This window comes from Talaromyces marneffei, chromosome 7 (genome assembly GCF_009556855.1).
Source record: "Talaromyces marneffei chromosome 7, complete sequence".
NCBI lineage: Eukaryota > Fungi > Ascomycota > Eurotiomycetes > Eurotiales > Trichocomaceae > Talaromyces > Talaromyces marneffei.
In genome coordinates, this window is record NC_072354.1 from 519,536 (window position 1) to 545,702 (window position 26,167).

Here is a 26,167-nt window from a genome sequence, read left to right on the forward strand (position 1 = left end):
TTTGCTATTCCCAGATATATCTGGATTTTTCCAATTGGGCACTAACGATCCTAGAAGCAACTTAGTAAGTTGAACTTACATATGGCACAGCTGCCTAGCCTGCAAGAGGAAGTAAGTAGGAAAGGAAAATCGAGGGGCCAAGACTAGAAGAGCGAGGGATATGATTGTACCGAATGCGTGTTGAAGTTCGTACTAGGAACTAGGGATCGAGTGATTGTGAGAAGGAAATATTATCAGCCATCTATATAGCCACTAGCAATCACTACCAGTGTCTGGACTTAGGTATCAATCGGATCAGTACGACTGGATTCAGAAGACTACAAATTTAGGCGCACAAATCAGATGAATGCAAGAATGGGTGCCTTTTGCCAAAACCTGCCTCGTGCTTGTGTCTTTCGGTGTTTGCCCTTGCCATAAGCACTATGCAACCACGTAGGAATAAGCATCAAAGAAACGTTGTATACTTCGAATGGTGGTGACTTAGATATATGATTGTCAACTATAAATACACTGACACTCATCATAATTACTCATATATACAGCTAAAAGATAATACATGGCTGAGGTGAAATGGCGAAGAAAAGTCTTACACCTGGAATCGGAAATCAGGATGCGCCTTTCCCAGATCCTGCAACCGATCTACCTCATCAATGTCCCAAACCCTCTCGTTCGAGCCTTGCAACCGATCACGGCGACGATTTTCCTTCAACAGGAATCCCGCATAAACCGAAGTTGCAATGAGACCGACAACACCAAAGGCCAATCCAACACCAAAACCGACTGGGTACTTGGGGCTCTGGTCAGTGATAAAAACGTTGCCAGAGACGAAAGCACCACAGTTACCGAACCCGGTAAGAATGCCCATGGCAACAGTACGCTTAACACCCTTGCCAACGTTGGTGCAAAGCCAGACAACAATGGTCGACATGTTAATGAAGGCGCCACACGAGACAAAGAACATGCCCATGTAGAGAACACCGGCAGAGCTCTTATGGGCAAGCTCAATTGACCAGCCGATTATGATGAGCAAAGAGCCAAATACTGTGAACAGGTAGCGGTGGTTGAGGTAGTCGCTCAGCCATGCACTGCTCAAGGTAAGGACGAAAGCTGTCGCGTAGACAGGAATGGTATGCCACTGAGCAGAGGTGTTCGTCCAGCCGAGGTTCTTCAAGATGGTTGGCTGGAAAGCTACCAAAGAACTAGCAGTTTCCTCGGCGGCCATATATCCAAGAACGCTGGTTGCCAAATTAGTTCACAAACCTCATGAAATCCACGGGAGGAAGCATACCAGATCCAGATCTTCCAATCGGCAATCATGGAGAGCACGCGCTTCAAAGTAATTTCGTCATGTCGAACGCTTCCCCCATCTTCTTCGATACGCGCCATAAGGAGAGCTTTCTCGTCAGAGGTCAAGAATTTAGCGTCTTCTGGGAATGGAACGATAATGAAGAACCCGATAATACTGACACAGAGGGTAATAATGGCTTCCATAACGAAAATCCTATGATGTTAATAAGCATGCGACTCTCGTATCCCAGAACAGACCCCCAGAAATAGGATGTTCAAACTCAAACTCACCATTGCCACGCCTCAAGACCACCTCTGCCGTTCAACTTCTGCAACAAAGTAGAAAAGAGACCGTTGAACGCACCGGCAGCCATGTTGGCACTAAAGAACACGGCATATCGGCGCAGAAACTCATTACGCTTGTAGTAGCAACCGATCAGGTAGGCACATCCCGGGACGAAACCGGCTTCGAACATGCCCATGAGGAATCGGCAAGCGATCAATCCGGAGGTAGTTTTGGTAAGACCCTGTCCGAGGACAAGAAGGCCTTTTTGTCGGTTAGATTGTATACTATAATTGAAGATTTACTGAACTCACCCCAGCAGAACATAAAGACTGATAGAATCTTGGGGCCGAATTTCTTAACCATCAAATTTGCTGGCACACCAAAAACAACATACGAAACGGTGAAGACAGTCACGGCAACATTGTAGTCATTTCCCTTCATCTTCAAGTCCGTAGTCATACCCGCAATCTTCGCATTTCCGATATTGGATCGGTCGAAAAAGGAGACAAGAAACAGAAACCATAGGATGGGAATCACATGGAAATCCAACTTGCGCAACAATTTCTTCTCCAGCACAGGGTCGATGGGAGTCTTGCTGTGCTCGGGTTTAGGCGACTCCAAGCTGCGCTCGATACCTTGGGTCTTTTCGACTGAAGGGTCAGACATATTGGAATGACCCAAGGCACATACAATTCCAATGCAATCAATGAAGCTGTATGCAAGTGCTGGTCCGAATTAAAAAAAAAAAAAAAAAAAAAAAGGACAGGTGAAAGAGGGGCAGCAAGGTGAAAAATACTAAAATATCAAATAAAGATTAAATAAAGTAATCCTTCCCTCTTGCTGAAGTGAGTGTGGGCCCTTGAAAACTAGCGATGAATGGATAGAGCGCAACAACGTGGGAGACGAAAATGGAAATCCTCCGGCAAAGATGCAGAACATGCGGAACAAAAAGACTAGGGGTCGAGAAGAGGTTGTGGGCCAGACTCCTTCTAGTACGTATTCAAAAGCATGCATCGGAGAACACGATATCATTTCTTTTCTATTTAGACACCCAGGGTGCGTGGATAGCAAATGGGCCAATAAGTACTGCATAGTCTCTGTATTACATAGCAAGGATGATCATGTATGCCACACTAGACATGGTAGTATCAATGAAGATATCTTATCAGCCCACTACCAGTACTTGGCTAGTCCATTGTACGAGCTCTGGCCAGCTCAGTTGCAACTACGTACTCCCAAACAGCAATGAGTCTCCGAAAAAAAGAAAAGAATCGGCTCATCCTGAAGACTCATACTAGTTTCATAGTTCGTACTACGTAGTACTCCATGCAATTAGCGTACAACATAAGGTCACTCACTTTATGAGGGTTTGACTTTTTAGCTTTTCAGGGAAAAAGTGGGGCGTGTTGTCGAGCGGGATGATCCGCAACCATCCAGACTTTGATATTAAATTACTAGCGCCATACTAACGTATTACTAGCCTATGGTGTATAAATTACTTGATAGTGGTTACATGGAAGTCGGATCAACGGCAATCGACAAGTAGGATTATTCAATATAAACTTCTCACAAATTGCTTTTTTTTTTGCTCTTCTCGAAAGATGAAAGCTCGTGCTTGCATCAGACAATATTCCAGCTATCGTTTCCTCAACTTGTAAGTAGCCAAGGCCCAACCCCTTATAAATTGTTTCTTATCGTTGCGATGTGTCGAAAATGTAGACGGCACTAATGTCACTTGGTGGATAGTTAGGCCGGCTGTACAAATACGAGTTTACGGTTTCAATCAAAAGGGGGAAATGTCTGACACGGTTTCGAAATACATCGTTGCAGATGCTTTTCTGGAAGCTCTCGCAGAGGTGAGTGAAACACATTTTTTTCTTAGATGTCCCGATGATGTGCGTGGTTATGTGACATTGCGTGTGGGCAGCTTATGTAACCTCAGATTATTACCAACTAACTAACTAGTTAACGTTAACTAACGTTATAGGCCGGTGTTGATTACCTGTTTACCGTACTTGGCTCCGATCATCCAAGCATCATCGAGGCCTATGTGCGTCGGACTAAATTACAGGGGAAAGAGCTTCCCCGTATGATTCTGTTTCAACATGAGGTACGTGTCTTGTAATTTTCATCAATTCCATGATTAAAACCTGCCCAAAAGTGGATTGGTGGACCTGATAACTGACTCACCTGCCAAAATGGTAAATTAGTTCGCCGCCATGTCCGCCGCCGATGGCTACGCCAGAATCACCCATCGTCCAGCCTGCGTTATTGTCCATGTTGACGTTGGCACCGCGGCCTTGGGCCAGGGCCTGCATAATGCCTCTAGCGGCCGTGCCCCTGTGGTCATTTTTGCTGGTGTTGCGCCATCCACGCTGCACGGAGAGTCCGCCGGTTCTAGATCAGAGCATGTACAATGGTACCAAGATATCCCCAACCAAGCCTCCCTAGTGGCTCCCTACAGTCGATACACGGCAGAGATTAAGTCCGCGCAACACGTGCAAACGGTGGTTCATCGAGCGGTCCTTATGGCCACCACCGGTTCTCCCGGTCCAGTCTATCTCACAGCAACCCGGGAGATGTTGGCCGCGCCTGTGGAGTCTTTGGAGCCTCGAAAACGTGCTATTCCGTCCTGCCACCTTGGTGGCTTGTCAGCAAATGCAGTTGAATTGGTAGCTGATGCTTTAATTAAAGCTGAAGCGCCACTGGTAATTACCGGATATCTAGGGCGAAACCACCAAGCGGTGAAGAACCTAGTAGCGTTGGTGGATATTGTCAAGGGTATCAGGGTCTTTGATTCAGAGATTCGTGAGGTATGCTTCCCGGCAGACCATCCTGCTTGGGTAACACGTGGAACGGGTGCTGCCAAAGTGCTCCAAAGCGCGGACGTTGTGCTCGTCCTCGATGCCGATGTTCCGTGGATACCTACGCGGGTCAGGCCGTCTCCATCAGCTCAGATTTTTCACATTGACCTAGACCCGCGAAAGGAGAAGATGAACCTCTTCGATATCGGCGCTACCGCAACGTTCCATGCCGATAGTGCCACTGCGCTATCGCAATTAACGGAGTATATATTGAAGTCCGGCAAAATCTCGGCGGACACTTACGCGAAGCGATGGAGTGCTGTCCAGGCCAGTTTTGAAGAAGGCCAGAAGCTCGTTTTAAGCCGAGCTTTGAGTGCAGCAGAAACGCCCGATGCCCCTTCCACCGTGGATTATTTACTACATACACTTCGCTCCGTTGTGCCGGATGACACATACTTTGTCTCTGATTCTGTCACAAACCAGGTCTTACTCAGTGAGCAGCTTCGTTTCACCCGTCCTGGATCACACCTGACCAAGGGTGGCAGTGGTCTAGGTTGGGCAGGCGGTGCTGCTATTGGAGTTAAACTTGCAACAAAACTTTACGATCTGACTGACAGACCCAATATTAAGCATAAGGACTCCAATGATTCTAGTGAAGAACCGCTTGTCTGTATGATTACCGGCGATGGAAGCTTTGTCTTCTCTGTCCCAACTGCCGTGTACTGGGCTAGTCACCGTCATAACTGCCCTTTCTTGACTATTGTATTGAACAATGGTGGCTGGCGTGCCACACGCCAGTGTATCGTCGACGTCCATCCTCAGGGGGTAGCATCTACCGTCACAAATCAAGACTTGGGTATCTCGCTTGAGCTTGATGGGCCAAACTATGGTGAGGTAGCCAAAGCGGCTGCTAATGGCCATCTTTGGACCAAGCGAGTCACCCGTGTTGGAGATTTGAAGGATGTTTTGATCGAGGCTAAGAAAGTTGTGCTTGAGCAAAAGATGTCTGCTGTCGTTGATGTTATTGTGAAGTAGTTAGAATATAGACATACACTTGATACGGTCTAGGGTTGTAGGCTGGTTAGAACCACACCAAGTTATGTAGCAACCATACATTAACATAGATATTCAAGTTAGTGATTTCAATGTATCTAGAGATTTATACGTTGGTAACTGTTTAAAATCTTGTCTGGTTACCTGGTACCACCTTGTGGTGAACTTTGGGCTACAGTAAACAACATAGGAACAAGTGAAGCAATCCTCCACGAGCAGTTCCAGTTCTTGGTAATAAATGAAGACCCGCGCATTTGGATGCTGAGAGTTCTTTGCATGGCGAGGCTGGTGGAATACTCGAACTGTAGACTTAAATATCAAGGAAGTCTAGTCCAGAAGAACGCCTGGTCCCTTGTGGTATGGTTTACAGAAAGTAGAATATACTACTCGACCAGTTATAGTCAGTCCCTACAAGATGCAAATCTGCCTGTAAATTGAACACAGCGGCATATCTGGGCATGGATTTATCGAGATATACGAAGTTATGCGTCACGCAGATGGGGATCATGATGCATCAGATCAGTCCGACGCAACCAAGCCCCTTTTCAACAGCAGGATCGATGGGGGGATCATATTGATCGGTATTTCCCGAGAATGTGGAGAGCCAATGTCATGGTTCTTGGACAACCCCGTGGACTCCGTCGTAGACGACGCCCAGGTTTGTCGTCGGATGTCATTTAGGAATTTTCCACGGCGAAATGACAGGATCATCCTGTAGAGAACCACCAAGGGCGCTGCTCTTACGAGCCCCACAAATAAGAGAGCGTGGGTCCCATCGATGGGGGATTGGGGAGATTGTTCATACATAGTATATAAACAAAATTAAGATTTAGATCTCCAAGATGAGAGAGGATCGTCTTCCCCATGGGGAAAAACCCCACATTTTCCATGGGTTGCTGATGTACAATGTATATCATCCCCTGAATCCATCACAACGCTCCGTATATAGTTAATGGCGCATAGAGGTATGTATAATGGGTCAAGGCATTCTTTCTTGGGGGCTCTAAACTTGAATAATCTACAGCGCAGATCTATTGTGGATACGTACAACAGTGTTCAATTCCCTGGTCCCAATCGCTCTGCGGGGTTCGTTCCGTGGCATGCATACGAAGCTACCACGTGAGAGAAGAAACCCTAAAAGAAATATCTACCCACTTTATTCTCTAAAGACAGCCAACTGATTGTGAAGAGAGGAGAAAGGTTACAATCGGAGAAGGAGGGAGAAATTCTTGCTGGTTTGTTGATGACTCAGGTCATTTGAAACAGATACTGGGTGGAGCAAGATATATGTAAGAATAAATCTCATAAACATCGCTGACTAGGGTATATACGCGATAAACAATGCAATGCGATATCTACATCAAACAAATGAAACACTCAGTCAGAGGTCTGTCTCGACCCCCGCCTCGAATTCACCCACGACCTCTGCGCCTGATCCCTCACCATCTTCTCCCTCTCACACTTCGCAAGCACACTCAGCCTCCTCTCGGGACCCGTCAACCTCACTCGTCCACGGCCCCGTTCGGGGAACTTTTCGGTGATGATCTTGTCATGAAGTGTATCCACAATTTCGACCAGAGCAACAGACATAGGAACAAGTAGGAAGATGCAGAGCGCGACGAGTTCAGGGCCATATCTACTACAAATCATGGCTATATCCATAGTCGCGAGGTTGCGACGTAGTTGTTCGAAGTAGCCTGGTCGGTGTGGCCGGTTATTTGATGGCTTGGTGGGAGGACATGGGATGATGGTTAATGATGTATCTCCATCAACGGAGTTTTCGACGATGACGCCGCATGCATCACCTACAACCAAGACATCATCTTGAATGGAGTTGTCGTTACCACTGTCAAAGGATGTTGGTTTGGAGGAGTATTTGGCTGGGTATTCCATGCCGTAGAATGCGGACCATGTGTTGATCATTTTCCGGGCTCGGCCTGACCAGTTCTTGCTGCTGCGATGCGATTCTCGGTGCGCTTCAGCGGCGTGTCGGAGCGCATCTCCCTGTTCAGGATGGTCGTTGGTGATCCACTCCAGAAAATGAGGAGCATGTTTCTTGGTTGAAGAGGACTTTGTCGTTGCCGGGAAGGATCTGGCATGGTCGTAGGTAGTGTGGAGGGGTGCTGCGACTGCAGCTGAGATATCGGCGTCGTCATAATGGTGGATGGGTAGAGCAGTTGCCGTCCAGCCGTTCAAGGCGAGAAGGGCGATGGCGAGTGTAGTCTTCATCGTGAAAGCTCTCTTTCTCAAGACTCGGTAGTCGAGAGTAGAGTCGTGTACACCACACGACAATCAATCAGACAGCCGCAGAAGAAAAGAAAGAAGCCATGCTACCCCTCACAATGATAATGCATAAGTATAAATAGACGAAAAGTCGGAGTCGACGTCGTCGGGATTAGCTCGAGGCAAAAAGCTTCAAGGAAGGATGGTTGGTACCAAATCAGCCAACCAGACGATTGCACCTGCTCAGACGGCGGCAATCCAATTGGATGCGGACTGACGATCTCCCCATTGCGTCTTCTTTCTGCTTATCTACAGAGGAGCAACCAGTTAAGTAACTAACTAGCGCTTCGGTATCAGAAGCGGTTCAGATTGATCAATGCTTAATGCCTGAAGGCAAATAGTGAAAGCATCGAAGGGAGTCGAGGCTCGTTAGCAGAGGCCCGTGGAGGCGCCGCAGAACGTGATTGGACGCATAGGTCATGTGATTTAGGTGGGATTAGCACCAATCATAATACGGCAAAGTGTCACGGGTGTCCTGTTTTCATGGTATTTAACTGTATTGAAGGTGTATTTTATTGGTGAATTTACGGTAACTATACATGCTGGTACCTCTGCAATTGACGTCATGGAATAGAGCTGGGAATCAAACCTGGGGAGTGGGATGTTTGTATACCATAGTTTATCTACTCTGGATATAACCTTGGAACTATCCAGGAGAGAAAACTCTAATACATGCACTATATATAGGCTGCTGTACATTTTTAGGTGTATAATTATGCGCGCTAATTTAGTCAGGGATTGGCTTGGTAGTAAATCCTTAGGTAGTGTTCTGTACATTGAGGAATAATGAATACGGATTTAATGAGCGCTCAGTAGTGGGTTTGTGCGCAGGCCTCATCTTATAGGACAGTGGTAAACGAATCATGCCAAGAACATTATTGGTATAGACAGACACATGATAGAAAGACATGATCATAACAAAAGTAAATAAACAAACAGGGGTATCTCACTTTCTCATCGACTATTGCCTGCCTACTGCGCCTGATGGCCATCCTCTTGCATCTCCCGCATCGTCGGTAACTCCGCCGCAAACTGCTGTTTCCCATGATTACTGTCTGCTGGCACGTAAGGCGCATACCCGCTGACCGTCGATACCGGTCGAGATGCGGAGGTATTTGAGGACACAGAGGACCAACCATGCGAGGAAGTAGAATGCACCGAATCGCGCAGGTTGGGGCTGTGGTAAGCACTATTCGGACTGAGAGTCTGCTGATAATAGCTTGTGTCGCCGGGTAGTTCGTTGGCGAATGTTTTACCAGGTGAAGACGGAGGGGGATAACCCGGACTAGGGAGACCAGAGTTTGCGTAGCGGTTTCCTTGCAGCTGCTGCCAATCCTCCGGATGCTGACTCGAAGCACTCGTACTCGGCCTCGACGTAACAGACTGATACCGCAATGGCGACGGCAATGGCGACATTGGCACTGTAGGCGACATCGGCACACTCATTTGCTGCTGCTGCTGCTCATTCGACCGATCCGCCGGATTGATAGTCTTCAACTTTCCATTCTCCATCATCGCCTGCAAAACACCCGCATCCAACAGCTCGGCCTTCTTGATCAGACGATCCACCAGCACCTTTGACGCGGCCTTGAGTTGGTTGCGCACAAACGAGACCATCGCGAAATTACATTTTATCTCAATATCCTCTCGTAAATATAGTCCTGTAGCAGGCGCATTAATCCCCAACTCGCGAAACTCAGGTGGCTCCCCCGGCTGCGACCCCGCAACGCGATAATTATGCCTTAGATCAATCCCCATAGGCGCATAAATATGGGTCTGCACACCCCAGGGCACATCATGGAAACAACCCCGAAAATGGATTTTGCTGCCTCCCAATCGACCTGCTCCGGGGACGACTTGGATTCGTTCTGAGATTTCGTACCATGTCGAATAAAATTCTTCGGCGGGCGCGTCACGAGGCGCGGAAATGGGCTTGTGGTCGAGCACGAGAGGGTTGAGGGTGATGATTTCGCTGTGGCTGTGGAGGATGTCGATGGCTAGTTGGCGGGGGATGAAGGATGGAAGGGGGGTGATGTTGGTGTAGACTTCTTTTTTTTTCATCATCTTGCTGGTTGTTGTCTTGGCTGGTTATGATATGAAATGTGAGGCGAGTTTGGTAGATTGTCGAATGCGTAATCCGTCGGAAGAAGTACGCTGTATGCCAGTATTCCACTCGGCCGTACGGGTGTTGCGCGAAGAGAGGCACAGAGTAGCACGAATTCCAATCAATTGTTTGACAGTGTCCTGCAGTGCAGCTGATTAAATTGCCTCAACTTCTACCTACTGTCTACTCTGTCGAATTGACAAGACCAGAAGAGATGAGATGAGCTGAAGTGTGGATCATACCCGGTGTGGAGAGGCTGGGGCACAGCTTAAGTAACATTGGTTGGGCCCGCTGAGGCTGAGGTCGAGCTAAACCCTAATCAACTGGTCAGGCATCAACTACGAAGTACGTACTATATACACTACACTACATACTCTGAGTTAACGACTCCGTGGATGATTGATGGAACGCAACACGTATTCAGCCCTAAAACAGGTAACTTAACCAACTAACTCAACCTAACTACATTACTAATCACCGTTACTAATCACTCATTCGGAATCTTGATGATGGAAACATTTCGCTTTGTTCATCCGTCGGTCAGTACATGGATGATCTGAGTCTTGACTGGTTGGTGGCCCCCACAGGACATCTACGTACTCTCTTGTGCGTCTTCAATAAGACAGCATGGATTTGCCTGAACCAAGCATAGTAATGCATTCCAATCATTATGTTAACAATCAACTCGCTCATGTAAACAACAAAATCGCTTACCCCAACTCCAAGCCGTATCCAAAACATATTTAATCCAACCATCAAAGGAGCAAGATCTAATTTATGCTCTAGTACAACCCACACTGCTCAATCATACAAGCTAAAACTTCTCCATCAACTTCCGCTTCACCGTCCACATACGCGCCCGCTTTCCAAATATGTACATCGGAATAGAAGTCAAAAGGCAGGCAATTTGTATCCCTCCAATGGCAAGAAAGACAGTCCGAGTTCCATCGCTCTTCAGCCAATCCACAATGAAGAGGGAAAATACAAGTCCATGAAAGACGTCTGCAATCATCAAAGTTAGCCACGATAATGAGAGATAATGTAGAAAGAGACATACTTTTACTGAAGTTCAAAGTTACCAACGCCTCGCCCGCGTATTGCCGATAACTGTCAACACAGAATGTGATAGACGTAGTACTTCCGAGAGAGCACCCGAACGAAATTATCCCAAAGAAAATAGTGGGAACAATCCAAGCGTCTCTCTCTTCCACACTCCAACCAAAGCCCATTAGACCAGCGGCCGTAGAAAGTGCAACAGGTATCGCCATTACGAGACGAAATTCGGGTTCGTAAATACCGCCATTGCGTCGGGTCATGTATCGGACAATTATATCGGACACTCGCCCCGCGACTGCTGTACCGAGAACGCCACCGACAAAGGGAGAAATATAAACCAGACCCGTGCCCAAGGCAGAAAAGTTGTATGTCTCGTGATTCTCGTAGATTACGGCCACTGATTCCGACAACACAATCAGCCACCCAATAGACAAAGAATAAACGAGAGCCGACCACAGTACAGCCGGGTAGGCGAAAAGAATGAATGGACGAATTGCCGCTCGGTACCATTTGTCGTGACTGAGTCGTCCATTCCATACTCGAAGCGTCTGGAGATAGGAAACCTGCGGCTGTTCGCGTAGATTATGAGTGTACAGTGCCGATGCATTCATTGCTACATGTTCCTCAGATTCATGTCTCATTGGAGATAAACTCAATGCCCGCAGGGCCTCCACATCCACCGTATCCGGAGATGGAACATCAGCCCCAATCGACGCGGGGTCAATCCCAGACGACCTGCGAGGGGTACTTGGAGCAACCGGAGATGGGTGATCGACAGGTGATCGAGCAGAGTCCATTGATGAGAAACGCACGGCGTCCGAAGGCGGATGTGCATCACTTACTAAGCCAAGACCCGTCTCAGGAGCGGTTTCGATTAATTTTTCCGTCTTCTCATCCAAAGGGTCTTCAGCAAAGCCGACATGCACATCCCTTCGTCTCCTTTCGGTGTTTGGGCTCTGTACGCTCTCAGGACTCTGCAGACTGGACCCTGTTTCTTCAGTCCTGCGTTCTGGATGCCTTCCACGAAATCCAGCATGAGCGAGTTCAGAGACACTCCGGACGAATCCAGGTCGCCTTGCCTTTGGCTTTCGCCGAGGAGTGCGATCCCAGAATGTTTCAGGAACGAAGAAAAAGAGGAATATGAGACTCCCTCCAACAACGATTGCAACCACCCTAATTTTATTAGTTGACTAACCAAATGCTCCCAAAAACTTCAGACGACTCTTACCAAAAGACCCAGCGCCAACCCAGTGCTCCAATAATCGCAGCACTAGCCAAAGGTACAAGATTCTTGCCTCCGAGAAGCAAAAGTGTATAAATACCGATGCGATAAGCTCTCTCGTGTAAAAAAAAGATCTCCGCAATTGTTGCCGATGGCAGACACTCCACTGGGCTCACGGCAATTCCCATAAAAATTCTTGCTACCACCAGACTTGGATAGTTGGTGGAGAGCGCACACCACACTGCCGAAAGAATAAATAGAGTAGCTCCGAGCAGATACACGGGTCGCTTGCCCCACAGAATTGCTGTCGGTGCCATGATGACAGAACCAAAACCCAGCCCCAACATGTAAAGTCCAGTCGTATAGGCTACCTGTTGGGTGCTCACTCCATAGTCTTTCGCCACATCATTGAAACCGGCAGCTAGAACCGGAGTCATTCCACCTCCCATCAGGCAGTAGAAGCCTAGTGAAAGGAGGGCGGCATCTCGACGCCAGCTGGGCCAATTTAGAGGGTCATTTGCCGAGTCCTCCGGCTGAGGATGTAGAACAATGAGTCCATCTGGAGTCTTTTTGGCCACGGGAGCGACTGAACGAGAAGACGATCTGCTAGGAAGGTATGGAGAAGGGAGCGATGAAGCCGATGTTCGGGCTGGTTGGTTCCGCAAACCCAAAGGTTCATTTCGATCGGAAGCGAGTAGGAGGATTGTGCCTTTTCAAACCGAATTAAAAACCGCATCAAACAGGTAAAACCGGGACAATCCTACCGGGAACTTCGTCTGTTTCTGGATGACTCAAAACACCGAGCGTCCACTTGGACCGGTTTTCCCACTGAGAAGTCATCCTCTTGGCACGTAACTATTTGCTGGAAGTTATTGAAGGACCTGGAAAGTAGGGACACAAGAAGGGCCGATTCAAGGCAATCAGGCTGTTATGTATGGATGTGTGGCAACCCCAACGCCGACGAACAATGAGCCACAAATTCCTCGCGAGAACAGCAATTTACTGGAAGCCGCCATGCATATTTGCAATGCTGGTAAAAAATGTTAGAAACAAGAATAAGTAAGAAGAAAAGGAAAAGGAAAAGGAAAGCAAAGGCCAGAGACGGTGAGGGTCTTCATATAGTTGGAGGTCAGACGTAGTGAAGTAATTAAGTTAACTTCTGTGAGCTATGACTTATCAGCGTTATCGGGAATGATCTGAGGTATCCGTAGGTGCCACCCGTATACTGATAGTGTATTTACCAGACCACACATGATGCCACGTACATGTTTGTCTGTGCAACGAGGTATTTTACAGTACTGATACAGTCCACCATACGGTATCGTATCTGCGTCAACGCGAACGCCTCGACTAGCTCCTGCCATCCCCGCGAATTTGATTGCACGTGTTTCGTCCTATGCTCTCAGGATCGGATCCTCATCGCAACAAGCATCATCCATGAAGCTATCAAGAAATAACTGGTGCACCATGTCTGGAGGAGATCGTCTTTTCCCCCAAGGTTATATTCTGTAGTCCTCATATGAGAGACATCACACGACTTGTGCCTCTGAGTCACTGTCACTCTACCCCATTCCTTCAGCTGTCCCACGATCCTCAGTGCCGCATGACATAAATTAGTCGCTTTACTACTGCCATGCACTCAATTGATTGGTATGGGACTTTCTGACTACATCATACATAGTACGCCTTAGTTTTCTACACCGATGGCCAAGCCAAGTATGCGTAATCTACCAAACCTCTCCGGTTTGCGCAGCACCGAGTCCTAGGGGGGTGCTCTTGGCATCATACAAATAAATTGCTGGTGGACCCCCGTCGGTCGGTATCCGTCGGCCTAGTGCTCAACTCCACAGAATCATTTTGAATAACGAACTACGTACTATGAGTAGCGCACATGAAAGAATGGAGAGTTTCAAGGTGTCAGTGATGTTATCAACGGTTGCCATCTTATCATCTTCGTTTGGCAATGATTGACACCTCTTACGGATCACTTGATCGGATTATGACGAGAATGTGCATTGGCTGGTCATTATAATTTCTTAACATCCGCTTTACAATAGTATCCTTGCAGCCATCTTTTTCTGAATTGAGCAGTGCGTGCATATCTGAGATACTTCATTCTGATGGGTAAGATGCATGCCACATGGATGGGCTAAGTTTGTCTTCCTCATCAACCCCATCGTTGCTGCATGCCGACCCGAAAGCATACCATCTCACAACATATATAACTATTCTATGAACCACAGGCATTTGTGTTTGATGAATATCAGACAATGTCGGTGAGAGCACACCAGTGTCTTTCGGTAAGCGAAATTGGGTACGTCGACTTTGGCGTTTCTCGAGTGTCTACTCCCAGGTGATTTTCGATCTATGGAATGTATTGGTAGCACATATCCAATTACATGGCACCCCCTCAATGGATGCTGTATGTACTCTAATATTGTGTCACGACACGGGGATGAGACGTCGGGTCAGTGGGTCGCAGGATAACATTGGATAGTAATCTATACTCCTTCTAGCTTTGATGATGTTAAAACTGAGAGAAAGGTTTTATACACTCGTATACGCCATGAAAACCTCGCAACTTTGATCCTGATCTAGAGATTAACTATTGCTTCCAGCAGCGCAAAGTATCTATTGAAAGGGGCGCTGCGCCAGACGACCTGGTCGGAAGTGCAATTGTCATTCGCTTGTTAGATGAAAGGAGTTAAGCGGTCATGACAACAAAGAACTGGGCTGGAGGTCGAGAACTGATGGTAGTTCTCGTTGAGTCATCTCAGTGATTCGAATCTCCAGTAAAGGCGAAACAGATCCAATCAAAGCAAACATGTGTCTCGGGTCACGTGCCATGTTGCCGTTGCGAGCGGTGGCTTCGCTACATGTGGCGCTGGCTGGCCCCTTGCCAAGTGTCTTCAAATAGTTACATTATTTATTTTCATCCCTCTGAATTCACAAACAAGCTTCGTTTACGTGGATCACTGGATTTGATGGTAAACTGAGCACTGTTGATACGTGATATCATTGATACCAAACGACCATCATCCCATGTATTGATTAATTCATTGTCTCTCTTCGGAGCAGCGGATCCTCGTTCGATCAGACTTCCAACCTCAAGAGGAAGTGAGTCCGCGGGAAGTGAGTCCGCGTACTCTCAAGTCGCCCTCTTAACCCGCCGAACTCAACGCGTCTCACAATGCGGATCTGCCATTTTTCGACAGCAGCTGCCGTACTCTTACTGGCAATTGGCACAACTGCGGTGGAGAGCTCGTCAGATAGCCTTGCGGGTAGCAAAAATGGCAATAACCTTGAGCCTCCAGTAGGAGTTTCGGGTCATCTCATGTCACAAAAAGGCTCCTCCGTCAAGGCCGCTCCCAAAGGGACGCTGGACGCCCCCGTTGATGGCAAGGATGGCAAACCTCACGATGGGCCATGGGTGGAAACGGCAGCTGAGCGAGATCGCAAGAAGGAAAAAGGAGACGGTAAGTCTCCCACTACAATGGAAGCACAACAGGGTGGAAAGGGTGTAGGGCTGGATGGTAAACCGATTCCCACCTCGAACGAAGGGGTTATGGACGATCCTAGCAGATTGGGTCCTAAAGAGGGTACAAGAGGCACCGAAGGTGGTATGACGAAGAAGACCAAGGATACCAAGCAATACGAAGGCAAGGTGCCAGAGACGCCTAAGGAGGCTCGCCCTCTGCCACATAGTGAACAGGAGAAGATTCCTGGCTACCAGGATTCTCACGAGGTCAAAGATCAGAAGACAGGAGATGCAGTGCTTGAGGTTCGATTCCACGACACTCAATATGGAGTGTAGTTGCTAACAGACTCTTTTAACAGAAGCCCGACGATCTACCGGACAAACCACATAATATCCCTCATCCGAAATCCCCTGGACAGACCACCGACGACTCTCTTGATTACAAAGCTCCCCCATCTGGAAGGAAACCCCTCACCAAAACGGGCGATTCGTCTACGGGAGACGTTGGTGGAGGAAATGTCTTCAGTCCTATCCATTCCTTATTCCTCTCATTTACTATGATTTTGGTCTCCGAGATTGGCGACAAAACATTCTTGATCGCTGCGCTCATGGCAATGCGTCACCCGCGTCTAGTCGTCTTTACTGCTGCTTTCTCTGCCTTGATTACAATGACCGTCCTCTCTGCTGTCCTCGGACATGCCGTCCCTACGCTCATACCCGCAGCCTATACGCAATTCGCCGCTGCGATCTTGTTTCTCGTCTTCGCCGCCAAAATGTTCAAGGAGGGACGTGGCATGTCGCCGGACGAAGGTGTCGGTGAAGAAATGAGAGAAGTCGAGATGGAGTTGGAAGAAAAGGAGCACGAGCAGCGACGTATGAAGAACCGACGACAATCGTCGGTCACTCCATACGCTCTCGAGGCTGGTCGCGGTGGTCGCACGCGATCGACTAATCGTCTTCCTTCGCCGCCCGAGAGCGTGTCCTCGGCCTCCTCTCGCGAAGTGTCGCCGGAGCGCGGCTTTTCGTTGAACAATATTACTGCAGGAACCGCCAATCTGTTCTCACTCCTATTGACTCCTGCATGGGTACAAACTTTCGTCATGACATTTCTCGGTGAATGGGGTGACCGTAGCCAGATTGCAACGATCGCCATGGCCGCTGGTCAGGACTATTGGTGGGTTACGATTGGTGCTGTTCTCGGCCATAGTATTTGCACGGCAGTCGCAGTCATTGGTGGCCGTGCAATTGCTGGTCGAGTCAGTCTTCGCGCAGGTATGTTCTTTGTTTCCGTCGAGTTGCGTATGTATGTGGAAGCTGACATTTTTCTTTCTCTACAGTTACTTTGGGCGGAGCAGGCGCTTTCCTTGTCTTTGGTATCATCTACCTCATCGAAGCGATATTTTAGTGTCATATCTGTGGCATATTGTTCTATAAATGTATTGGTATACGACTGTTACTATATAATACACTTCTATTGTCATTGTCCAACGAAACTTCAAGGCATCGAGCTTAGATTATTACAGAACAAAGAAATTAATTACAACGGCGGTATGCTAGGCGGTAGATAACTGTTGTAGGGTAGGGGAAAATTACGCGTCACGAATGAATATTGCTACAACTTCGATAGAGGTGTTGTTTACACTTAGATCAATCGCAATTGTCAGCGATAAGAAACGCAAGACGTTCTGTATATATTGAGCGAGGCATTCACCAGATGACATTTACGTATTTAAGCTGTGGTAGATGTTGAAATACGAGCTGTACGAGGTTCTATGACAGCCATAGAGCCTCTCCCCGCTATCTGATTGGCCGAGTACGGTATCATCGCATCGTATGCTTGATGAGATCTCAATCAATGTTTTCAGTATATCTTCATTAATGAGCTTTTATCTTACGAAAAACGTTGCGAGAAATTTCTGTCATATCATTTTGCTCGATTAGAATGTATTTCTAGCAAGGATTACGCATGGTCATCAACAGGATCTAGTTAAAAACTTGGCCTTGCGATCGTTGAAAAAAGTGGCTACGAGAAATTTTATGACACTGAAAGTTCAAATGATACTTAAAGATGAAAGAAAATCAATATAGAATAGCTGTATCGATGCGACGTCGAAAAGTTGAAAAAAAATTGGTACACCAAAAATGCCAAACGGACGTGATCAACAGTGCTGGCAATATCCTCACCACGAAAGTCACAGGCTTGGGTTATGGTTATGGGTTAGGGGTAAGGTTAGGGTTTTGGGTTAGGGTTTGGGTTAGACGTTAGGGTTTGAGGGTTCCCAACCTGTATTGGTGATTAGGGGTTCTGTCATGTACCGTACGAATTATTAATTGAAGCTAGTGATTTGTTGGATATTACTCAAATACCACTAAATGGTGTATAAGGCCTGAAATACAGAAAAGAGCACCGGTAAAACAGATACGGTAATGCCAAGAATGTTATTTACCAGTCTAGGGTGTGGGCGGTGAAGCATATGGCAGAACCAACCCTAGTGTTAGGATAGTCTGGCGTTCCCCCCGATTTTCTTTTTTGGACGAGAAATTTCTCTTTCTCTTTCTTTTTCCTCTCAACATCACAACAGTGAGCGTAGTTGCTTCGATTTACATCGAGCAACTTCAACGACAAAGGAATCCCTAATCAATTGTTCCAATCTGTTGACCCAAATGTACTAGTACTCTTATCTTATCATCATGTCATCTTTTGTCAACCCGCTGGAAAAGTACCCATTAGGTGCCACACCGCGTAGCACGCGGTCGGGCGCGGCGTCATCACAAACCCCTGACATGGGAAAAGACTCGCGTAAGTCTGCAAATGCAGCGCCATTGCCAGCAAAGACTTCAAAGGCCCAGCAAACTGCATCGTCCCGTCGGTCGCAGGCTACTGGAGGAAGACGAAGTAACAGAAGTTCAAGTGGTGAAGAAGCGGATGATGCCATCGCCCAAAACGGCAACGGCAAGGGTAAAGGAAAGAAAGCTCAACCTGGTGAGTATAAGCTTTTCGAACGCTACATTTATTTATTTTAGTTCATTTACAATTGGCTTCGATCGCTTTTCATATTGCCTCACCTCGTGACCCTTTTTTTCATTACTTCTCATCTGTATATACAAGTTCAACTCAACTCACCTCACATCCGCACCACCATGGGAGATACCCAGTCAAAAATTGCAGGTGCTGACCATTCCTCGGCAGATTTGGCACCTGTCGGTGAAGAAGATTCTGACGAAGTCGAATCTTCAGCTGTCTCTTCCAACGCGGCAAGACAACAATTGAATAGCGAACTCGAACATGATGCTATTCCAGACTCTCCTAATGGCCATGACGTGTCTGGCGCTACACTTCTCCCAGGAGACTCTGATGCCGATGGTGGTGAAATTGATGCCATTGCCATGGTTGAATCGCTTCCCAACCTACAGGCTGCATCCTCAAGACTTCTAGACTTTTTCTCATCCAGTTTCTCATCACCTAGCCGCATCGCAGATTTGGCACGAAATTTGGCAAATCCAAAGAGCAGTCAGACCAGGAAGTTGCAATATCTGAGCAATAACTTTTCTTCACAGGTGGAGTTGTTTGGCTCGGATGTGTATATTTCAGTTGATAAAGTGGCTTCCATCTTCCCGCCTATCGATCATGATTCAAAGACTTGGCGCGTTGATGGCATCATTTACAAGTCAAACTGTGCCCAACTTGCTCTGGAGATTTTGACTCGTATTACAATGACTGAAGATGTTGAAGAAAGCCTGTATGCACTCGAGGGGCAATTTCCACTGCCGTTCCTCAGTGCACTGGCTAATGAAAATTTGGCCAAAAACGCAGGTATCAGTGCTCTCCGACGACAGACATTTGATTTGGCACTTCAAGTGAGGACTCAGTTTCTGAAGATGCGTCTTATCGTTGAGAAGGATGTTAAAGGACTTGACCCTAACTTGCTACTACACGACGTGTTTTACAACGAAAATCTTGATTCACAAGCATCAGCAGAAGCAGCCTCTTCTCTCCGTGGGTTCTCTTTGCCATCCTTCCAAGATGTTGAAGGAAATCTCCCCGAACAATATGTCCAAGATGTTACCGACCGCATCCGTGAAATCACTGCATGTTTCAAGGCAGATGGTCAAGTAGACTTCGATGCCCTTGATGAGCGGTTTCCTTGGGAGGAGTTCATCTTCACTGTGGCGAAATGGCTTCGTTCACGAACTGAAGAGCTCAATCGTCACCTAGAACGCCAACCGCGCGTGGAGGATATACTTGATAAGCTTGAAAATGCCATCAACCAAGGAAGCCAAGAAGATACGGTTCATGACACTGAAATGGGTGACGGAGCCGAGCCAGCATCTCAAAGCCAAAAGGCTAGCCAGCAACAGCGACGTGAGCTACTCCCACCGGCGGAGATTAGAGAAAGGCGGGAAGCAGGCGAGCGACAATCTTTCGGCGGTTTCCAGAACATTGTAGCCTTAGCTCGCGCCAAGGAGCGTCTGAGCACAGGTGGAAAACAAACAACACCAGACTTTGGACGTCAACTCTCAAAGCTGACCTCTAAGCCAACTGCGCGGAGATCACTTCCAGTAACACCTGCTTCGAGGCACCCCAGAGGGTCCGAGGCGTCTGCCACACCCGGTGCGCAATTGGATTCTGGCGATCTAGGATACCAGCGTGCAGTACAGGGAAGAGCAAATGGAAGACAACCTGGTGCGCAGGCATTCATCGACCGCCAAACTAATGCTACTAGAGTGTCGCCGATTGATTCTCAGAGACTCGGTGATGGTATCCGCTCGTCGCGTAAACGCGCACGAGAAGATGACGTGGATGAAGATGAAGATGGAGAATTCGAGAGTGACGATCGACGCCTAGACATACATGATAGGCGTGCTCAAAAGCCCGTGCAAACTGCAAAACGGCCAAGACATGATTTAACTGATTCTCTGGCTGCTCGCGCTGGTCCGTCAGACGCTCAAGGCAGGGATGTTGTGCTTGCTGCTCCTCAACCATCCCAAGCATCACCCATAAAAGTGCCACAGACTCGTCGACCATGGACGAGAGAGGAAGATGAGCAATTCATCCGTCTTGTTGAGGAGTATGGTATCAGCTGGTCCAAGATCAAGTCACAGGATGAACTTTCTGGGCGAGTTCTACATCTGCGGAAGCAGGTTGATTTGAAGGATCGAGCACGAAACATAGTGATGATCAGGCTAAAGTTCGTTCAAACTAATTTTTCCTACGCTTGACTATCACATTACTAACGTGTTTACAGGGGCGGTACACCGTACGAGGAGCTTCCAAAAAACTTTGAGTTGGTTCCATTGAAAACGGCGGATATTGAGAATCTTCGAAAGAGGAACATTCAGATTCCGGAGCGGGTACAGAGACGTCAAACGAACTATTTCTTATGAGAGTGCTTCTTTAACAGCCCCCAATATCACGTACATACGATATCCTTATGTCTATGTTTTCCTCTTTTATTCCACTCTCTCTCGGTTCTAATTATCATTATTTAATTTGCGGTTGATGGTTTGCACATACTTGCACATATGAGCTTGTAATCTACTGTTTCTTAATCACACTAATGACAACCAGTATCCTGGCGACGACGTTAGAGTCTCATGTAGAAGAAGACTGTATCAACAACTCCAAAAGTCTCTCTGCAATAACCTCCCCCATCAAATCATACCCTTTCTCTGTGAAATGCAGTCCATCAGCCCAAATCTCCTCTCGCCGCTTCTCATCCATATCATGATACGGGATCGCAGATTTGAGGTCAAACGCATAACTAGATTTGTTAGCGCTAGTCCAATAAGTTAATTTACTAAGAAGGAATATGAGAATATAGACGTACAACCTCTCCTCCTCATGCTCCAAAATTAATTTATTCAACGCATTCCGGTTGCGAGTCAGTTTCGCGTTTGTGGACGCGCATTCGGGCACCGTTAGGGCGAGGATCTTGGTGTTTGGTGGGGCAGATAGGGCTAGAGTCCAGGTTATTTTGAGGCCGGTGTAGATTTGGTCTGGGGTGAAGGAGCCGTAGCCTAAGTCACTTTTATGTTCGATTGTGTAGATGTTAGAGTTCCGGATGTGCAAAAGTAGATAGAGGAGCAGTAAGTTTGGTGGCATGGTGCATACTTTGTACCACCGAGTACAATGATCCAATCGAATGTTTTTGCATCTACTATAGGTAGTGAAGCATTGCCAGTTAGTTTACATACTCTCCTCTTCATTTATATTACATCTGTCCGCCTAAAGTGTGGGAAGCAACATACACATCCACTTCATCCTCTCTACAAAATGTCCAGGAGGACAGTTCACCAAATCTCCCGGTTGCCCTTCAACATCAATATCAACTTTTCCATCTCCCCCAAGGATTGAAGCATCTAATCCGGCGGCGAGGAGTTGTTCTTTTAGGGTCAAAGCATAGGGGTGGTCAGGCTTGATGCCGTAGGATCGAAAACCTGCGGTCAGGGAGTTGCCGAAGCAGAGGATGTTTAGCGGCATAATTCTTGGTTTGCAAGACAATGTATATTTGGAAAGATTGTATGTTTGTTGTGTGCTTCAATGGGATGTGGTCGGAGTTGGATTTGATGATTGTGGGGGTGGCGGTGACACGAGCAGATTGTTGGCTGGCTGGTCTCGACATGGACTACCTACATGATTAGCGCAGTTTGAGAGGGACGATTGCTTCGATTCATTCTACGACTATCTAGCATCCCGGACTCTCCGGCAAGCTTGCTGGCATGCATGTATCTTTAGGCGCAAATATTGGAGAGGCTTCGTAGATTGAGATATCGCCCGACGTTGATTGTCGATATAAAAAGAATTCTGTTGCTGTTGGATCCTTCAATCCTTGTACAATTACTGACTTCACCGTTCCATGAACAAAGAGTCCTGTGCCATATCACCTTCCAGATGCCGATTAGGAGACAGGCGCCTCGGTATCAGACGATAATATGCCCCATCAGAGTTTGTTCCATAAGCCATCCTCTCCATGAATATCCATTCAAGATGACTGGCCTATACAAGCAAACTGTCCCAATCTTTATTCACTACCTGAACAACCTCTCAAATTTGCTCACGAAGGGCGCGGAATTTGCAGAGCAGAAGGAAGGCATGACAGAGGCGTCAATGTTGTCATTTCGGTTGATTGAGGACATGAGAGAGTAAGCCATCGGTTCATTTCAGAACATCCGGGAGTTGACAGCACGCATCTAATCACATTGTTATCTCGCAGACTCACATTCCAAGTCCAAGGCTGCACCAGCATAGCCAAAGCAACCCCCCAACGCCTTGACCCGCACGAAGTCCTTACCGTGGAAGATGTAGAGACAGCCCTTGAAGAACTGCAAGAGCGCATCAAGCGCACAATTGAGATCCTACAGACCGCCAAACCCGAGGCTATGGATGCAATGGTAGATAAAGAAATAATCATGGAGACCTAGATGGGCAACTTCCAGTTTGCGACGGGTCAGATTTATGTGTCGCAATATGCGATTCCGAGTTTCAATTTCCATTTGGCCACGGCGTATTGTATTATGCGGCATTTAGGTGTGCCTTTGGGCGCGGTGGATTATCTCAAGGATGTTTTCCATAAAGTATAAGGGAAATGAATGGATATTGAATTATTCTCAGTGATGGAATAGAGTCCATCGCTAGCATTGTTCTTTACTGGCCATCGCTCAGTCTTTTTCGCAAAATATAAGCGACAGAGAAGACAAAGATAATTGCATGGTTAGGGCAAAGACCGCAAGGTCCACAAACTCGCTGAGATTCTACTACCTATATGAGACATCACATAGGTAATTAGGATTGATTTACTTTGTAGTGATATAACGATAAGAGTAGAATTTAGCTACAAATAACTAGGTGGGCCGAAAGTATACAATTAGGGCATGACAGCCAATGTTACATTCACCTCGTCCTTTAGAATGACGAACCCACGCATCTGAGACAATAGTCAGTTCCCGTTGATTCTCTATTTCTACTATTTTCGTAGTAAATGTAAGGTTGTATCGCGGTGAGTAGGTACTACACAAAGAGCGCGTAATGTTTTGACTTGACTGACAGAGACGAAGAAAGGCGTGCATGTCTCAGAATATCTCCAGACTACCAAGTTAGTTGGTAGCCGCACCAACCCCCATCCTGGTCTTGATTTTCGAATTTGTATGGGAGTCGCTAATAAAAAAAAATGTCGATTTAACAATTATGTTGATTTAACTTGTGAGCACCAAGACCACCAGGATGGGGTTGGTGCGGGCTGGCACGAGTAGTTCGCCTACTGCAGATAGTTTGACCACAACCTCGGTATACAATAGCGACAACTCACTGCTTCATATTCAAGGATTTCATCACAAATGATCCTCTCATACACAGTACGTTAATATGCAATACTTGCAACGGGGTAGATGGTAGTCCTAATCCAAGAACATCGCATGCAACCCTGACAAAACTAAAATTAGCGTCCCCAGCAACACTGGCAATTCAGTGTTTACGAGGAAGATATGAAACAAGCACTGCCAAGCCAGTCGAAGCAACCAAAGAAGTATCAAACTACAGCGATGATCTGCTGAAAAGTATTTGCGGGGACACGTTGCATTCTGATCGTTCGTTCTTCTACTGTCGTTGGCCCCAAGTGAGGGAGCAGTCATCCGCTAAGCCTTAGTTGCTGTGGGCTACACTCTCTGGAGGAACCAACCAGTCAGATATGTTTATTGCAGCGGATGCATCAATCGTTATGCTGTTTTGTTTACATAGTAACTTATGGGTTTTGACGCGTGCCTTCCGTAATTGTTTATCTGGTTGTCCTCGTACCTTGATGCCGAGCTCCTGGATCCATGGATGCACATGATCTATGATGTCTCACTGTATGACGATGTATTTATTTATAGAATGGAGTTTATTTCTTGCAATTATCAAAAATATTTCCAGAAATTAATTACAGGCATCTAAAAAATTGTTCTGAGTTACCTAACGAAAACAACGATTAACAAATTGCTACCGATTTGCATCTCTACGTCCCTTTCCATTTTCAGCCCCGAAACATCTACTACCATGGGGCACTTCTAATATTCTAACGTCAAACCGGGGGTTTAACCATGTTTCTAAGACCCTTGTGATTGAAACAGAGATTCTAGAGTTACATTCAATATTTTTACCTCCTTACAAGTGACAAGCGACATTGCCAACGCTAAAGGACGATCCAAAGTCAGGTCTAAATTGGGAGTGGTCGTTTCGGCTTGAAACATTTGAGCTTCCCAGGGTTGGTGCACTGTACCATACCGTAAGTTATGTTACCCTGGTTTGGTCGATTATATAGACCCAGCTCCCCGCTACTATTTTTGATCTGATCAGGTCCAACGTTTATTCTTACATATATATATATATATATATATATATATCTATATCTATCTATATACACATATATACTAATCTTTATTTTTATTTTGTTTAGGAACATCACTAGTTTGTCTTTCATCATGCTCTCGTTTGTCCCCGTCTCACTTGTAGCGACTGCCACTCTCTTCTCTGCTGCGCAGGGTAAGCTCCCTTTTTTGGGTTTACCTATATCGATATGATTGTGATCTAACAGCTATTCAGGAATTGAAATCCTGAAGCCCGCCGACGGCGACACCGTCGACGCAGGCAACGGCTTCGACGTTGTCTGGCTCTACACCTCCGCCGATCCCAGCGACTGGGAGATTTTGCTCGCCAACCCAGCTCCTACAAAGCTGCTCGCTACCGATGTGATCGTGTCCCCTATTTCGGGTACCGCCACCTCAACGGCCACCCACCACATCCCTTCGGTCACTGGCATCCCAGATGGAAACTACCGCGTTATCATGGACCCCCGGAATAAAGGCATTGGCGCATTCCCCGGGTCTGGTGAATTCACTATCGTGAATGGTGGTGCTGGATCTACCACCACCACCGGTGCCACTACTGGAACGACGACATCTACAGGAATTGGTACGAGCCCTACCCCTCCCTTATCTCAAACCAGTACTACTACTACCAGTAGCAGTATTGGAGTGGTTTCAAGCAGCAGCTCACCAATTATAGCTCCTTCCACTCCAACTCCCAAATCTACAGGGTTTGTTCTTCCTTTTTTTTTTCTATATAAAAAGCCATTGAGAAAGGTATACTGACAAGATTTAGATCTACAACCTCCGTAACCAGCATCCCAACCGGCGCCACCGTTAGCTCATCCGTTTCCGTCCCAACCGGATCTAACAGTATCATTACCACCTCCACCAGTTTCTCAACCTTCACCTCTGGATCTGTGACTTCATTGATCCCTGAATCGACCATTGTCAAGACCATAGTTGTCCCCGCTAGCGACGCCGCGAGGACCAGCACTGGATCGGGTACTTCGTCACCTACTATTGGGCTTGCCGCTGGTAGTAGCACTATTTCGTCGGTTGGATTGTTGGGTAGTGTTGTTAGTGCTATTTTGGGTATTTTCATTCTTTAAAGAAGTAATCGTTATCGATGAGTCTTGTTAATTTGGAAGGGAAGAAGAAGTTGGGGAATGATCCGCTAGACGAATCTGTTTTACTATGTTATACCAGCGTTAAAGTGTTCTTTCTGTGAATGTACACGTCTAAATAATGATTT

The 26,167-nt window shown here is 46.9% G+C and overlaps 10 protein-coding genes across 10 annotated transcripts; 5 read left to right on the forward strand and 5 right to left on the reverse strand.

Moving 5' to 3' along the window:
• Window positions 1-586: 586 nt before the first annotated feature.
• Window positions 587-2,239, reverse strand: EYB26_008837 (uncharacterized protein; the record flags this gene model as incomplete). Its single annotated transcript, XM_054268088.1, has 4 exons — window positions 587-1,235; window positions 1,289-1,501; window positions 1,579-1,834; window positions 1,885-2,239. 4 exons carry the CDS (start codon window positions 2,237-2,239, stop codon window positions 587-589), a joined length of 1,473 nt encoding a protein of 490 aa, XP_054124063.1.
• A 1,130-nt stretch (window positions 2,240-3,369) lies between these two features.
• Window positions 3,370-5,412, forward strand: EYB26_008838 (uncharacterized protein; the record flags this gene model as incomplete). The annotated part of the gene is made up of 3 exons (XM_054268089.1): window positions 3,370-3,429; window positions 3,561-3,683; window positions 3,784-5,412. 3 exons carry the CDS (start codon window positions 3,370-3,372, stop codon window positions 5,410-5,412), a joined length of 1,812 nt encoding a protein of 603 aa, XP_054124064.1.
• A 1,395-nt stretch (window positions 5,413-6,807) lies between these two features.
• EYB26_008839 (uncharacterized protein) lies at window positions 6,808-7,659 on the reverse strand (the record flags this gene model as incomplete). Its single annotated transcript, XM_054268090.1, has 1 exon — window positions 6,808-7,659. One exon carries the CDS (start codon window positions 7,657-7,659, stop codon window positions 6,808-6,810), a length of 852 nt encoding a protein of 283 aa, XP_054124065.1.
• A 1,026-nt stretch (window positions 7,660-8,685) lies between these two features.
• Window positions 8,686-9,777, reverse strand: EYB26_008840 (uncharacterized protein; the record flags this gene model as incomplete). Its single annotated transcript, XM_054268091.1, has 1 exon — window positions 8,686-9,777. One exon carries the CDS (start codon window positions 9,775-9,777, stop codon window positions 8,686-8,688), a length of 1,092 nt encoding a protein of 363 aa, XP_054124066.1.
• An 854-nt stretch (window positions 9,778-10,631) lies between these two features.
• Window positions 10,632-12,935, reverse strand: EYB26_008841 (uncharacterized protein; the record flags this gene model as incomplete). Its single annotated transcript, XM_054268092.1, has 4 exons — window positions 10,632-10,819; window positions 10,875-12,046; window positions 12,102-12,804; window positions 12,860-12,935. 4 exons carry the CDS (start codon window positions 12,933-12,935, stop codon window positions 10,632-10,634), a joined length of 2,139 nt encoding a protein of 712 aa, XP_054124067.1.
• Window positions 12,936-15,285: 2,350 nt separating this feature from the next.
• EYB26_008842 (uncharacterized protein) lies at window positions 15,286-16,978 on the forward strand (the record flags this gene model as incomplete). The annotated part of the gene is made up of 3 exons (XM_054268093.1): window positions 15,286-15,876; window positions 15,933-16,845; window positions 16,911-16,978. The coding sequence occupies 3 exons, from the start codon at window positions 15,286-15,288 to the stop codon at window positions 16,976-16,978; spliced, it is 1,572 nt and encodes a 523-aa protein (XP_054124068.1).
• Window positions 16,979-18,264: 1,286 nt separating this feature from the next.
• Window positions 18,265-20,958, forward strand: EYB26_008843 (uncharacterized protein; the record flags this gene model as incomplete). The annotated part of the gene is made up of 3 exons (XM_054268094.1): window positions 18,265-18,556; window positions 18,764-20,762; window positions 20,820-20,958. 3 exons carry the CDS (start codon window positions 18,265-18,267, stop codon window positions 20,956-20,958), a joined length of 2,430 nt encoding a protein of 809 aa, XP_054124069.1.
• Window positions 20,959-21,166: 208 nt separating this feature from the next.
• Window positions 21,167-22,054, reverse strand: EYB26_008844 (uncharacterized protein; the record flags this gene model as incomplete). The annotated part of the gene is made up of 4 exons (XM_054268095.1): window positions 21,167-21,335; window positions 21,402-21,599; window positions 21,686-21,731; window positions 21,823-22,054. The coding sequence occupies 4 exons, from the start codon at window positions 22,052-22,054 to the stop codon at window positions 21,167-21,169; spliced, it is 645 nt and encodes a 214-aa protein (XP_054124070.1).
• Window positions 22,055-22,561: 507 nt separating this feature from the next.
• On the forward strand, window positions 22,562-22,995 carry EYB26_008845 (uncharacterized protein; the record flags this gene model as incomplete). Its single annotated transcript, XM_054268096.1, has 2 exons — window positions 22,562-22,716; window positions 22,788-22,995. 2 exons carry the CDS (start codon window positions 22,562-22,564, stop codon window positions 22,993-22,995), a joined length of 363 nt encoding a protein of 120 aa, XP_054124071.1.
• A 2,034-nt stretch (window positions 22,996-25,029) lies between these two features.
• On the forward strand, window positions 25,030-26,024 carry EYB26_008846 (uncharacterized protein; the record flags this gene model as incomplete). Its single annotated transcript, XM_054268097.1, has 4 exons — window positions 25,030-25,090; window positions 25,151-25,519; window positions 25,613-25,643; window positions 25,709-26,024. The coding sequence occupies 4 exons, from the start codon at window positions 25,030-25,032 to the stop codon at window positions 26,022-26,024; spliced, it is 777 nt and encodes a 258-aa protein (XP_054124072.1).
• Between the last annotated feature and the right edge of the window lie 143 nt (window positions 26,025-26,167).